Genomic DNA, 16648 nt, shown 5'->3' with positions numbered 1-16648 from the left:
CCCCCCCCACCACCCCCCCCCCCCCCTCTCTCTCTCTCTCTCTCTCTCTCTCTCTCTCTCTCTCTCTCTCTCTCTCTCTCTCTCTCTCTTCCAATCACACCTACGTATTCACATCTATACAAGCAAATGTGGCAGTACAATGTGGAGAGAGAGAAGAAAAGCCAGTTGATAGATATTTAAGGTACCCACAACGTAATTCATCAAGGCATCCGTGACTTGTACTATTGGAACGCAAACGTGACTAGGCTCGAATTACCTATAAAGAAGACGAAGATATAGTTGCTCACCCGTAAATTGGCAATGATTTCACACGTTATTTTTATCTGATCTCGGGGTAAACAAAGACGTAGTCTAATCTCAGTGAAATACGATTGTCGATCTTTACGCACATTTGTATAAGCATATTCTTTTACCATTTCGAAGCCCCTTCAACACTTATCCTTTATGTATTATTTTCGTCGCGTGTTTGTTGACGGACGTATTTCCGATTTTCAATATTTTAAAGTCAAATCATGAAAAGCGTATGAAGTGGATATATATTATAGTTAGCATCAATTTTCCAATTATTATCGTAGCAAAGAGATTTATTAATAAAAATTAATAAAACTTCACATCGATTTTATTACTAAAATGTTTAAATAATCATCACTAAGATTTACTAGACACTAATAAAAAATAAACTTATATATTTATATTGTTCTTCATAATATAGAATTGTATACATTTATTTTGATATTTTTTATATAAATTTTGATAGAAAAATTGCAATGCATTACAAAAGAGAACCGCAAAGATTCTTTATTTATTAAATCTCGTGCCTACATTTATCCTATGAAACATATAGTATTTTTGTAAGAATTCTTTTTTTATTGTCTTTGATAGCAAAGATAATTATTTTAATCATGGTCTCATTCAAATAAACTAACTTTTATTTGTTATTGATTAAAAGAAAACATTCTTTTTATTCATAAGTAATTATCCTTTCATACTAATTTTATTCAATTCTTAAGTTAACTAATAAATGAGTTTATTCATGTAAATTCTATTTTTTTATTTTACAAATTTGTCTATATGCCGAATATGAGTAATAATAATTTAGCCGATTACCAATACAATGGAGTATGAATTACTTGAGAATCAACTATCGTCTGCATTATCCGAAATAAAATATTTCATTTGTATTTATACTTTTTACAATAAATTTATTATACTTAATATTAAAAGTAAATTTTTTTCTTCAGAAATTGTTGTTTAAACTATCACGACTTATCTTTTTAAGTACTGATGATCAATATTATTTTACTTCTTCCATGTGTATGAATAAGCACCTTTAGTCACTCTCGTCCCTTACTTTACCGTGTTGTACAAATTTTGTTCAATTATTTCCTTTCCCCTGATGCTTATGATATAGTACTCTCGAGGGTACAATTTAATCCCTGACTTTCACTGAACACAATTATTGCATAAACAAATCAGTGTTATCTAAATTGTTATTATATAATATGAATTTTAAAATAATTTCAGGCCTTTAAAGTGTTATTAGTCAATAATATTAAAGAAATTTTGCAAAATTTTCCGTATTATTTACAAAGTGAAAACCTATAATTTGTAACACATAACGATCACGTGACATTGAATATCATGTAATGATTATTGTTAATTAAATTCATTCCATACTATTACTGCTTTTAAATTTGTTAGGTTCACATTTCTTACTTTCAAGCAAGTACTTACGATAAATTGCTACTTCTAGATGAGTAATCACATCAATTTAAAGACAAGTAAAATTGTGAAAGTTTGAAATTGGTGTTTAAGATTATACTTTACCTTACTTTATGTGAAAACCTTTACGGGAGAATCTTACGTTAATTGTGTAGTCGAAGTGATTGTTTGGATTATTACAAAAGTTATTAAGTAAGCCTAATATATAAGAATACCATATGTAATAAAAGTTTAGTTTATTTTTAATGGATTATTTACAATATAAAATTAAGAAATTGAAAGCTAATGTATTGTATTATGTTTACATTCATAATTCACTTCCGCGATGAACTCATATTTATTATATGGAACAAAAATATTAAACTTCTCAAAGAAACGAAATTTGAAATGTACAGCTTATTACATTAAATTTAAAGAAGTAACCATTGGTGGTCAGTGTAACTATAAATCTACGATTACGAAAGACAAAAGGTAGCTCGTAAATCGTAAGTTTCTTCGGTTGTTATTTCAGTTCACGTTGCCGTAATATATTTAAGAAATTTTAAAACAAAACTCCCATACTATTCTTCTAATTTACAAATATAATATAATATTTTATGTTCAAAAAGTTGCTTCATTCTCGTATTGTATTAACTTTCTTTTTTTTCATTCTATGTATTTTTCACGACTTAATACTAAATTCCAAAGATTAATTAAATATAATATTTAGAAATAAAAATGGTCTTTAATGAATACGAATATAAATAAAATCCAAGCATACTTTTTATTCTAAATTTGAACTATTTATATGAAATCCAAATGTGACCTAAACAACTTACATCAGTATAAAACTTTTAATGACATTTAATTAAAATTTTATTTAATAATAAACTTTTAACTACAAGAATAATTACTAGTCTATTGCTATATCTCCAAATTTGTATTCTTGGTTTTGTATAGTTTTCCTTTAATGCTAGAGCTGCAGAAGATATAAAAATCAAATATATAGACAAAGAAATTTTTGCTTTTTCCTTTTGTAATCAAATGATTCTTTCACGGAGTAGACAAGATAGTGTCTTCTCATTTTTCCAACGTCCTCCTTGCTCAATTGCAGTCATGAGAAAGTACCGTGCTCAACGAGCCTATCACTTTACGTCAAAAAATCGACTTTCACAAAAAAGTGTCCGCTAGGACAGAAGAATAAATCGGATTTAAGCTCAATATCAACGTTCAGCCATTTTCTGTGCATTAAACAAATATTCCCATTAATAAATATTAATTACAGTTTATAAAAAATATTTTTTAATAAATATAATCTTCTTTGTTTTTAAATTAAAATTTTTTTTATGTTATAATACTTTTGACATTCTATTGTTATTTATGTATAAATTTCAATACACAATTGAATTGAAAAGAAAATATAAATTTTTTAAAACTAAATTTTTTACAAAAAAAGTTTTTCATTTACTACAAATAAAAGGATTTCTACACATGTAATAAGTTGCTATTATGATTAAATTTCCTCGACTATGTCAGTATTATAATATTTGTTTAATCATACACCATTCTAATGACCATACATACATTACGTGCATTTTTACTGATAATTGTGCGAATGGCACGTAGCCATATCATCTTATCATTGCGGAAAACAAATAATATAGTAATTTACAGTGTAAGAAGTGGCCAATTTTAAGTGATAACTGCAATGACAAAAGAAAATAATAAATCTGAGTATACTAATAAGAAATCATAAATGACGAAAAAAAAAACGTATATTTATACTCTTATAAGATCAATATTTATCTAATAAAAGCTTCGAAAAGGCTATATATAAATATATATAGTGAATGTAGACGTATGTAGCAGAGGTAGTGTTGAGGGGAGGAGAGATTTAATTGAGCCGCTTCCGAGATTTCCAAGCGGACACTGACAGCAGCACGTTAAAATGAGGAGAGCCCCACGTGTATTATACCAAATCCGTGGAGTAGTTAGTTATTCAAAACCCTCAGGAATCATTTATTTGGATGGATTTAAAAATTAAATGGTGAAGCATTCATTGATGAACACATTTTACTAACACAAACATGCATCATGTCATTTTGCATTTTGTTATCAAATAAAATTGAATATTTTTCACTTTTTAAACTTCGTTTGTACTTTTTCTGTCCGTATATAATATAATAATAATATAATAATAAAGAAAATTATTTGAATGTGCAAATTTTTGACTAATAAAATATATATATTATCAAAGAAAAATGGTGAATATTTTTGAAGCGAGGCTAAACATTTATTAGTACATGGAGTACTTCATAATAAGGAAACTGAGATATCACGCGTACTTTATGTTTAAAATATGAAATACAATATTATTAAATATTAATTTAAATAATTGAAAAACTAGAAGTATCTTATATTTAACATATTTAATGTAAACAAAAAAATTTTATATAAAATTGATAAATATAATAAAAAAAAAACGTAACTTTCAATGGTAATCTTATTATTCATAATTAATTGATATCTGTACTAATAGATACAATATTAACTTGGAATTGTTTTCAATTACTGAGTAATTCCATTCTTAGTTTTATAGTAAGGTAGGCAATGAATAAACATAAAATTTTATTTTATAAAATAACTTAATGATAAACAAATATAATTGTAGATATTACTAACAGAAGATTAAATAGATTAAACTGAGATACATAAGAAATAACACACATTTTTCGAATACTAAAAAAGGTTTACTCCATTATTTATACGCATCTTTCGTAATTTATACATAATTCTCAGAATAGTAAAACTGCTCTCAATACGTCTCGATACACACACACACACACACACACACACACAAAATATTAATTGACAAAATTCATTTTTTCATTTGTGAACCATAATATCATCTAATTAACTATTTTTCATCTTCCTAACTCATAAGCAATTTATATTTTTTAAATTGAAACTATAAAGTGCATCTAAAAAGTTGTTAACAATTTATAAATTTTAAATCTAAACTTCTAAAATCATGTTATATTTTAAATGGAAGCGTCTGACATCTGCACAGTTCTTAACTGAGTGTGAGTGTAAAAGTTTTGTACGAAATATTATGTAGATATATATTTATTTTAACTCCAGCTTTATATAAATTTAATGTCAATCTTCGATGATGATAATATTATTCTTATTTTACTTTATAAATTAATAACATCATTTTATACTTGAAATACGATTTTAATATCAAAGATATTGAAAGATATCTTCTTACTACTATTTTTTTTATTTATTTTTAATTTTGTATCATGTTTTGTTAATTTACATATAGTAATAGCTAAAACAAATAATTAATTAAGAAATGCGTTATAGAGATAATAAAGAATTATTGTTAATGTAAATATGAATAATAAATATAAGGACCAGTATATTATCTACAATAATGAAAAAACAAATTCTTTCTTATATCATCCGAACGTCATAATTGTTTTTGATTACCTATTATTTCTCTTCCCCGCGTTCAGCATCGTAGTTTTTTTTATGTTCCCGCGTTCGTTATCATCATTATTTGCTCGCATGCGTACTTTAAGGTACTAGCGTTTCTCTGTGAAAAAATGATGTGCGGCCTTAACAATGAAATATCAAGTTTCTTCCCTCTTCTTTTACTACCTCTTTCTCAGATGGTTGTAGCATAGCAGGTCGTGGTGCAATTACAATTTATCAATGTCTAGGTGGGGATAAGAGCGAAGAAAAAAGTTTCAGTTCTGAGAGTGTTTTTAAGTGATATATATGAGCTTGCATAAACAAAATTATGTGGACGCCAGTAAGGAGAAATTGCCTATGTTTAAGTGATTATTATCAGAACTGTTTGTATAAGAATTTTTCCCGCTGATTGATATCGATGATTGTTCCTTCGATATATATAGTCCTATACCTTGAATACTGAAACTTAATCTTATATACATTACTAAAGTACTGAGATCGCCAAGAGTACATCATATTACATTTTTTCATACGTAAACTAATATTTATTTGAATAATCAGAGCAGTTTTACTGTTTTAGAATAGACAAATCATACATAAATGACATGCATTAGGCAACAAAGTGGAATCAGTCTATTAATTATGTATAGTCTATTAATCTAGAATATCTATGAAATAAATGTATATTATTAAATCTTTTTTTTTTTTTTATAAAGTGCCAAAAAAATGCAATTAACTGAATTATGTATCTAAATGTAACCTCCGTAGCAAATGAAAATTAGAGATAAAGTCGAACGGAGTGTGTCAGCGAATGAGTATTGAAATGGCACGTACATTGAATGAAATGATCCTTTGAAATGTGAGTTGGAAAAGGGCGGAAGCGCTGATCACTAAGTCCGTGGTTGCTTCCAACTGCTAAGATGATTGGACGTGTGCGATTTCACCAAGTGCACTCAACAAGAGGACGGGCGTATCGATGTGAACTTGCACTCTAACGGTAGTCTAACGCCTCTGTTTCCTCATTTTCTTACTTAATACGACATATTCCAAGTATCCGAAAATTTTTTATAATGTTTGTAAAAGAATAGTTAATATTTCAGTTATTGCAGGCGAAAGCAATATTCTAATAATTCTAGAACAATCTATAATATGAAAATAAATAGATCTTAGAATTGATATTCTTAGCTTTAATCGCGCACTTTTTACAATAAACTTTAAAAATGAAAACTGACAGTGGAAATATAGTATAATAAGCAAATGAATCTCTAATTCATTCGACGCGATATTAATGTATTTTAAAAGACTTTCTACATTTCGTTAGATACTTAATGGATCTAAGATAAACATTTCCAGGGGTAAAATTTGATGCTGCTTAGTTTATTGTCTACATTCTCATGGATTCGAATTTTATTGCCAGTGTTATAAAATAATAATAACTTATCATATCAATGTATTCAATGAAATATTTATAATTTTGTGAATTCAAATTAATTATTATTTGTAAACTAATATTAATATTACTCATATTATTATTTTAACTCGGGAGGTAAATGCATCGACATCTTTCTATAATATATCGTCATTCTCAAGAATAATATTGTTGCAAAGAAAATTATCAACCCAGTCTTTGATAGTGATGGCGTTAAATGGCAATGAATACATCAGGTTATAAAATATTGTCGTAAACGTATGTATTGAAAAAATTCCGAATCATAACTATTTGGAAAGTCCCAATGCTAATTACCTAAAAGAATACCATTATTTTAACAGAGAATGAGCTTTTTATGTTATTTCAAACAATCTGCCTCCCCTTGCTATAAAAAATTATGATAAAGTAGCTCAAAATTTTAATTTTTAATTAATGAGTTATGAGTTATTAGTATTTTAATAATAATAGAATTTCATACCATAAATCATAATCGCATGTATTTTATTATTAATTGTAATTGTGAATCCTTATATAAACAATTATATTTCAATTATTTATATAGCCACTTGATATATCATTTATATGTCATTTAATTTTATCGCATCTTGCATAATTAACTAACTTATTGAATTGTGGTGGGAAATTTTGTAACAGAAGCAAGCTAGAAAGAAGAGATGACCCTACAAATAACCGCGATATTGTCTAAATATTTGAGCGGGCGCGAAAAAAAATTAAAGGGTGCTTCAAAAGCACTCGCGAAACATTCAGTCGTCAGTCGAATGAGTAAAAGGGGTTGGTCTACTAGGGAATGGGTCTGCCTGGTATTTGAAAGAAATGCTTTCGAGTGAAGGAGGCGCAGGGAAAGACTGTTCCTCACTGACATCAGGCAAAACGTGACCGAAGAACGAAGCACTTTTTCATCTTTATTCCGTCTTCCTTTGACGAGCCAATTTTCCGACTTCGTTTTTACATTGCAAATAGTAAGTATATTTAAACTCGGATGATATTAATTTTTTTTATTTACAGTAAATGGATGACCTCTATTTCACTAATTGAAAAATATTCTGACTAGAAATTTCAATAATTTAATGTAATAACAATTCAATTAAAAATCCAAGGTTGTTATTTCTTCAAAAAGTACATTTTTTCCACTCGTTCATATCCGGCAATTATAAAGAATTTTTTTGTAAATTAGCATAAAAAGAATAAAAATTATAAATGAAAAAATTACTGTTAGTTATTTGTCAATAATTTCAATGAAAATATTCATATTATTTTAATATCATATCATACGTCATTTAGTTTCACAATCAAATACACAACCTCTTCTTTATTTAAAAATTACTGTCCCAATTTATTTTCCTTATATACTCTTTCATTTTCTGGCAAAGCTCGACTTTCTTGCCCTATTTGATACTATCTCTTTCTTTATTTTATCCTGACTCTGTGTCTTTCATTATTCATCTACTCTTACTCGGTGATGTACTTGGAAATTCGAGCGGAGGAAGCGTCAGTGCACGTGATTGCCGTTTTATTGGACAAAGGTTGAGTGCAAGTTACCGACTCGTGTCTCAGCTTTTTCTAAGGCTGTCTTTATCGAGATATCTGATATTGAAATAGCCGGAATCGTTAGTCTTTTTACACCCCAGCTTTTGTTTCGTACAATGTAAATTTTTTCATTCTATCCATATTTCATTCTCAGCTTGCTTATCGATTATTTTCCTCCGTGTGCATTGAATATATAAGAATTTTTAATCCAGTTATAACCAATCAAAAACATAAAAGACAAATCGATTTCCTTATTTATTTTCCTCTCATTAATAATTTTTTTATAAATTTATTTTCCAACTTAATATAATACGATAACAATGATGAAAGTTATTATATTTAAAGTTTCAGAAGAAAAATTATTAGCGATTAAGTAATTATCCATTAAGCGGGAACACAAGTTAAAGTTAGTAAATTATTATTTATTGTTTTCATTTTATATTTCAACTATTAATATCTATTAATATCTATTATCTATTAACTTTCTACAATTAATCTAGCGGAAATTTCTTATAAATATCTATATTCATCTTTGTGCAACTGAAACTAATTCTAAATTAAACTAATTCTGAAAATTATTATACATTATATTATACGCTCCATCTAAATAGAAATAAAATAAGCTTACCCGTTTGCTTCAATTAAATCATATAATATTATATAATTTTTAAATATAATTTAAATAATACACGGTATCTATTAATTATAATTAATTTAATGATCATGAAGATTATACAAAGTACACTAAAGAATTCATTTTAAACATTTATAAAAATTTCATCCATTTATAACGAAATCTTAAAATACCTTTAAGACTAGGAATTCTTAAATTAAACCAGTGAATCTTAATATTGACTACTTTCATTTTACAAATAAGCCCTCACCTTTATGTATACTTATATGGATCGATACTTTTGAAAAATATGATAAGCGAATTTTAAAATACATATGAAACATACAAAAAATTAGTAGAAGAAAGTTACAGTCAATTCTTTAAATGAATTTTGTAATAAACAGAGAGAAAAAATAATCCTCAATCTATTATTTTAATTTACGTATTTTAAATGGAAATTTATTACCGATCATTCTTTTTAGGACAATAATGGAGAAAAATCCGTTTGACTACTGAATATTAATCGGAATTTTAGTACACTCTCAGCTACTTTCCATTTTGCATATTATAAAATGGTTCAAATATAAAAAAAAGGGGTTAAAGAGACATAAACACATTTTAATGCCAAAGTAGGGTAGCTAGTAAGATTAAGAAAGCAGAACATATAAAATATTGAGATTCCGTTATTGAAGAAGAAAATAGTAAATTATCGAACATATCTAAATCAGACAATTCAAATATTGAGAAAAAATGTTGAAAAAAAGGTCGAATTATTCTATAACTTAAAAAAGCTGTTTGTTAAAGAATTAATTAAATATATTTCAAATGATAAAGAAAAATAGAAAATAGAATTAAATAGATATATAGATAAATTAGTGGAACTTTTTTGTTAAATTCTGTTTGAGGCATGATACTGATTATTTATTAAATACGTATGAAATTTTTTTTTATCTAAATTGAAAGAACTACGCTCGGAAAAAATTATAAAGTCCTACAATGATTATATGTCTTTTAGAAAAGAAATGAAATAGTAAGGCAGAAAGAATTGATACACAAAATGAAGGCTTATAAATGAAGCATAAAAATTAAGTTAAAGTTATTTTAACTCTTACATTTACATATTTAATTTAAACATTGTAAATATTAGTAAAATTATTTTTGAAAATTCGAAATGAACATAATGTAAGGGGTTCTATTCAGACCTTTGGAAAATGAAATAGTAACTCGAGTATAATTAACAACACATTTCTAAATATTAGATTTAATTTCTTCTCCAAGAAATATTTACATAATTGCCTTTAAATATTACGAATATTTAATAGTCAAATGATGTAAAGAAATATATAATAGTCTATACGACTAGTTAAACTGTTTTATAAATAAAAATATTTTCCTCTTCTCCTTTTTATAAAATTGTTGACTTAAAACAAGTGATAAATTTAACTTAACAAAGTAGAAATTTAAATATAAAAATTTCAATATAATAAATGTGTATGTTTTTAATTACAAAATAGATCGGAAATAATATATTGTCGCCTACGATGTCCCGAAAATGTAAAATTACTCTGCAACATCTATAAGTTGCGTTGAAGGTATTCAAATTAAGATTGTCGATACATTTTGATACTCACTAATTTCCAGTGGTGGGCTAAAGCTTACTTGTATGCAACAAAGAAAGAGAGATCAAGAGAATAAAAACGAGTGAAGTAGAGGGAGATAAATCAACGCCTACCGGCCCTAAGCTTATCATTGCAGTAATCCCTTACGGGATACTGTCACTCTACATAAACAGGACCGAGCCCCGACTGCAAACGACCTCTATTTGCGACTCCAATTGTACTTTCGCTGATTACATGGTTTGACTATTCTCGAGAATATTCAAATTTCAAACGTTATCTTTATAGAAGCAATGGAACACCGATCGCAACAAGTCCCCGTTTTAAACGTTCTTATTCGTCTATGGCAAGTGCATTTCGCAGAGTAGCCTCAGCATAAATCTATAAAGCTCCCATAACTTCCTACATAAGACTATAGCTTATTAATACTCCATGATCTTCGCTAAATTCTTTGTCCTTAGTGTCATAATACACTGCTTGCAAGAATCTTGAATTCGTCATCTTCTTAGCGTTAACTATGACGTATGCCAGATTTGCTCTTCTGCTTTGACTCGTAAGTAGCCTAATGATTCCATATGTGCATCTTTCGATTGTTAAAAGGCGAAGAATATATATATATATATATATATATATATATGTGGATTATATATTTTAACTTTCAAATATTTATGGATTCCTTTTTTAATTCATAAATTTATAATTATATAATTAGTAATATATCATTCATATTACTTCTCAAAAGTAACATTTCTTATATGCTCATTGAATTATTAACAAATAATCAAACATTGAATAAGTCTTCTGCACGATCCAATTAAACTTTCATCCTTCTTCCTAAACCCTTCAGAAATCACAACTTCATCGAAAAATAATGAATAACAATTTTCATTATCTGAATAAATTTGTAGTATTGTAAGGCTACTTGCGATCCAATTCTGGTAATGTAAATAAAAATATACTATATTAATTCAATATTATCTCTAGTTTTACAAGCAAAAATGTATTTGAATTTATACTTTTAAATTTTTATATTTTTATTAACTAAGATTTAAAAAATTGATAATTTATTATTAAAATTAAAATTAAATCCCGAACATTCCGCCCGCCTTATCCTTCGGATATTGGTAGCTGTTCGGGATTGATGCAGTCCCATGAATTTCAAACAAATGAAAGGTGTTCGGGATTGAAGCAGTCCCATGAATTTCAAACAAAAGAAAGGTCATTTACGCAGCCCGGCGTACCGCATGTGCGCCTAGACTGACCGCGCGTGCAGCAAGGCCGACCATCGCGTGCGCCTAGGCTGATCCGCACGTGCGGACCGCGGCGGGCACTCGAGAAAATGTTTACAAACAAGACTCGGCAAGTCCGAGCAAGTTTACGATTTGAAATATAATTTACTGCCAGCACTCACAAAAAAGGGACGCCTTCGAAACTTCTAGAAGCTTCGTTTTCTCACGCCAAAGGAAAATTTCTGGAAGGGACGCGCATCGACACTGTTGCCGGCGCTGAAGACGCCGCATGCACATTTAAGCGCAACGTGCCATGAGGCGAGGCTCATTCGTAAAATCACTTCGCTCTCTTTCAAGCGTAACTGCCGGTCAGTGCATAGTATACTGTAAAGACGCTGCATGGCCATATAATCGGCGTCATAGTTAAAATTACGCGCGTGCATACGAATAAGAAATCAGCAGATTAGATCATAGTTAAGAGTACCCGCGTGCATAGAAAAGATAATCGGCAGTTCTTTAATAAGTGATTACAGTGAAGCCAATGGAATTGTAATCAAGGGGAACATTACCTACACAGCATCTAATACATCCAGCCTGCAGTTCACCAGGTACATCTTTATATTAATAAATAGACAAGTCACATCTCGCGCTATTGTAAACAGGGCACACTTACGCTCTCTCGAACTAACCGCTCGACATGGTACAGGCCCCGGAACAGCTGACTCAAGAGTCACTGTGGTTCACACACATTGGTTACACAAGAACAACACAGATCGACTAATAGACTCTATAAATACAGATTATTAAATCCTTCACGAATTAGAAATCTTACATTTAAGTGTTTTTACCTGTGACTAGATTCTGCTGCTGTCCCTTTACATAATTAATGACACAATTGATTACATAATAAATTCAATTTAAGATCTGACACCACAGCAAGTATAGCTATTCATTAATCAAGCATACTTGATTCAACTACCATCTTCTCATGCTGCCTCACAAGTATGATTGACTGACGACATCAGCTGACATTGACAACATCAGCATAACCTCAAAGCAACACAGTAATATCCATAGAAGCCTTCATAGCATAAGAATTAGAAGAACACATCATTTGAATAATCCAACAGAATTATTTATTTCTACACAACAGTGCAATATTATAATAATTGTTTTACAATCATTAACCTTGTTTTTAATAAATATATTATATTTTTCAGCCTTGTCTGTTATTGATTTCCTTTAAAATTATCCTGCCGAGAGACTAATCCACTGAACTATTGAATTAGTAGTACGAGCCATAAGCTAACCCTTTAAAATCGAACAGTAGCACTACAAGTTTATGGATCGGTCTTGATATTGTAGCAGACACCGTTTTTAGGGTTACGACTCTGGTCAGTCCGTCTCCACCAGGATATATTTTTAGTACTCGAGCGAGTGGCCATATACTAGGAGGTAGTCGTTCATCGGTAATGAGCACAATAGAACCTTCTTTGATGTCATTCTGTGGGTGGTGCCATTTTGAGATGGATTGCTGTCGTTGCATATAGTGAGTCGACCAGAGAGACCAGAACTGTTGTACGCGTTGTTGAATGAATTGCCAGCGTGACAGTCTTGACATGTGTACTTCCTTTAATGACGGTTCAGGAATTACAGTGAGCGGGCCTCCTGTTAGAAAATGTCCAGGGGTGAGTGCGGTTGTATCTTCTGATTTGTTTTTGTTCTTGGGTACCTTATACGAATTGCTTCTTTAAGGGGGCGTCTGCCCCAACAAAGGTGGTACCGCAATCTGAGTATATTGTTTTGGGAATTCCTCACCGAGCGACGAACCTCCTGTATGGAAGTGACTGTATGGAACTTCAATGCATGTTGTGGCTTGAAGGTAGTTGCGGTGAATGTTGTGCAGGGTCTTGCCTCCTGTTGGCACTGAGTGTCATCCGGAGTTGGCTGGCGTGGCCAATTCTTAGTATTTGAAATCCATTGTGGTCCATTCCACCAAAGAGGGTGTTCTTGAAGATGGAATGACGTGATGCCTCTTGATGCACAATCTGCTGGATTTGATATTCCAGGAACGAATCTCCACTGGGCATTGGGTGTAAGATCTTGAATCGATGACACTCTGTTGATTACGAATTCCTTCCACTTGGATGGGTGAGATTGCATCCATGCCAGTGTCACTCGGGAATCAGTCCATAGGTGGAATGCATCAATGTTCATTCGTAAGGTGGCAACTACGTAGCGAGTTAATTTTGAGAGTAATAGTGCTACTGCGAGTTCTAGTCGTGGTATTATGACCTTCTTCAATGGGGCCACCTTCGTCTTTGAGCATACCAGGGTGGTTGTGGTCCCATGTGAATCTTGCACAGAGATGTATATGACGGCTGAGATTGCCCGTTGATATACGTCCGAAAACCCATGCAATTTTTGTCGAGAGGAGCCTGTAACTTTAAGCCAACGTGGGATTGTTATGTTTGAGAATGCTGTAAGATCTGACCTAATGGTCATCAATTGGGATGATAGTTGTGCAGGTAAGGCTTCGTCCCAGTGTAGTTTGTGCAGCCAGAGCTCCTGCATGAATATCTTTGCCTTGATTACAACTGACGATACAAAACCCAGTGGATCAAATACTTTTGCAACCTCAGATAGGATGAGGCGCTTCATAAATTTACTATCTTGTCTTGATGTCCATATGGTGGTGAATGAAAATATATCTTGTTGAGGTGACCAATTAAGCCCAAGAATTTTTGTTGTGCGATTGTCGAAAGTAACTGCTTGTGGTTGAATGTGGCTGGCATTGACTGCAGTGGTGACGTCCTTGTGTGTAGCATACCATTTTGCAAGTGGAAAACCGCCCGACATGCAGAGGTCTCGTAACTGGAGTGCAACCTTTACTAGCTGTCCAGGAGTGTCCGCACTTCCGAATATGTCGTCAACGTATATTCCGTGAATTATGGAAGGCACTGCTAGAGGGTACTTTGCTCCTTCGTCTTCCACAAATTGCAGTAGTGTTCTCACTGCTAGGAAGGGTGCAGCTCGTATTCCATAAGTAACAGTTGTCAATTGATAAGAGACTTCTTCATTGTTTTCATTAACCCATAGAATTCTCTGTAGGTCCCAGTCATCTTCGTGTACTTTAATTTGTCTGTACATTTTCGTGATGTCGGTGGCAAACAGGTAGCGTTGTCTTCTGATCCAAATTAAGACGTTTGAAAAGTCTGGATTTAGGTTAGATCGAGTATGCATTGAAAGAATACATTAATGTCATTGAGAGAAAGTCCTGACGTAGACTTGCAGGAACCATTGAATACTACTCTTAATTTGGTTGTAGTGTTATCTGGTTTGAGGACACCGTGGTGTGGCAGATAATACTGCGCTTAATGACTGGGAATTTTAGGAGCCAATCTCATGTGGTCAAGATCCTTGTATTCTATCATGAACTGGTGATATTCGATTCGATATTCTTCTGATTTCACGAATTTGTTAGGTATACTTTGTAAGAACCGTCGTGCAGTGTTGTATGTAGAACCAAGTTTGTCACTGGGAGATGTAAGCGGAATTCGCACTATGTATCTCCCTATTATATCTCTTGAATAAGTAGTCTTGAAATACTCCTCACATTGTTCTTCTTCTGGTGTACGTTTAATGTTGTCGCCTGAATGCACTTCTTCCAGGACCCAGAATATTAGTAGGAGTTCGTTTATTCTTTCTTCCTCGTCATGCCAGGAGACATGAAATGCTGTTACTATTGAGGTTTGTTTTGAAGTTGCTGGTTCCAGAACAAGCCATCCGAAAATGGATAACTGTGCCATTGGCACATGTGGCGAGTCAGTGATGACTTGAGATTTAATTATTTGTCCATACGTGTCAGCTCCCAGAATGATGTCTACTGTGCGAGGTTTGCAATATTGAGGGTCGGCTAATGGTAGACCCTGTAGGTGTGACTAGTCTTGAGATGCAGGCTCAGCAGATGCGATAATTGAGGTTAATGTTTTTAGAATGTGTGCCTGTATGGTGACAATGGAATCAGAAGTGATAGAGTGGAGAGTTACTGTCACAACACCTTGGGTTCGGGTTGACTGCATTCCCCCAATTCCATGAATGTGGATGGTGGAGTCCCTTTTTGGGATGTGTAGATTTTTTACAAGTCCTTTGGCGATGAATGACAGCTCCGAGCCTTGGTCAATGAGAAGTTGAACTTGCACTGTCATGTTGTTCGTTCGAATCTCTGCTATGGCTGTAGCTAATAAAGACAAGTTGGTATGATCTTGTTCGACGATTGCCTCCTCGTTTCAGCTAGTTGGTGGAGTTGTTTTCTTTAGGATGGGTTCATTTCGAAATGCATCATGCAACATTGTGTTATGGTGACCTTGACATTTTGTGCATTTTGCATATGCGGGGCATGAACCGTTTTCATGACGATGTAAGCAGTTTACGCATGCTGATCGCTTTTCTATAAGAGTCTTCCTTTCTACTTGTGACATATTTTTGAACAACTCACATTGGAAGATTGAATGCCTTTTATCACAACATAGGCAGCATCGTTAATTGTATCGAGAGGTGAACCTTTTATCACCTACCTGATAGCAGTTTAAATATTTCCTTGAAGAGGAGGACGGCCTAGTCTTTTGAAATCGCGTAGGTGTCGGTTTTCGGGAACATGCAGGAGTTACTGTCACCCGTTCGCCTTGTTCAAGAGATCTCACCCTTGTGGTGAGAAAGGTCCTTAATTGATCTAGACGAGGGTAGGCGGTGGATGTTCCTAGAGACGTTTCCCATAACTCAACCGTAGTGCGGTCAAATTGTAATGAGATTTGATGCACGAGAATGTAGTTCCACAAGTCTGGTAATATGTTCAGTGAAAGAAGTTGTTTTACTGCCTCTTGGGATCTTTTGGCAAGATCTTTCAAACTCTTTGCATCACCCCTTACTGTTTTTATGGGAGGAAAGATTTTAAGAAGACAGGCACGGATTGATTGGCGTGGGTTCCTGAACTGTTCTGTTAATGTTTCCCATGCAGGCATTAGGGATTCCT

The 16648-nt window shown here is 31.9% G+C and overlaps 1 protein-coding gene across 1 annotated transcript; it reads right to left on the bottom strand.

The window, feature by feature from the left end:
- Nucleotides 1-13038: 13038 nt before the first annotated feature.
- Nucleotides 13039-14766, bottom strand: LOC105365850 (uncharacterized). The gene is made up of 4 exons (XM_011504111.1): nucleotides 14111-14766; nucleotides 13912-14054; nucleotides 13400-13847; nucleotides 13039-13246 (listed from the first exon to the last, which is right to left on the bottom strand). Exons 1-4 carry the CDS (start codon nucleotides 14764-14766, stop codon nucleotides 13039-13041), a joined length of 1455 nt encoding a protein of 484 aa, XP_011502413.1.
- Nucleotides 14767-16648: the final 1882 nt, after the last annotated feature.

The sequence above is a fragment of the Ceratosolen solmsi genome, unplaced genomic scaffold (assembly GCF_000503995.2).
Source record: "Ceratosolen solmsi marchali unplaced genomic scaffold, CerSol_1.0 scaffold10, whole genome shotgun sequence".
Classification (NCBI taxonomy): Eukaryota; Metazoa; Arthropoda; class Insecta; order Hymenoptera; family Agaonidae; genus Ceratosolen; species Ceratosolen solmsi.
The sequence above is the reverse complement of the archived record's forward strand: the minus strand, read 5'-3'. Positions and strand labels throughout refer to the sequence as shown.

What these genes read in the sequence shown, in the direction of transcription:
- LOC105365850 (XM_011504111.1), bottom strand. Translation starts at nt 14,766, where the DNA reads ATGTACAGACAAATTAAAGTACACGAAGATGACTGGGACCTACAGAGA. An exon ending in TCCCAATTGATGACCATTAG is followed by an intron (nt 14,055 to 14,110) that starts GTCAGATCTTAC and finishes TTAAAGTTACAG; the next exon opens with GCTCCTCTCGACAAAAATTG. An exon ending in AACAATATACTCAGATTGCG is followed by an intron (nt 13,247 to 13,399) that starts GTACCACCTTTG and finishes CCGTCATTAAAG; the next exon opens with GAAGTACACATGTCAAGACT.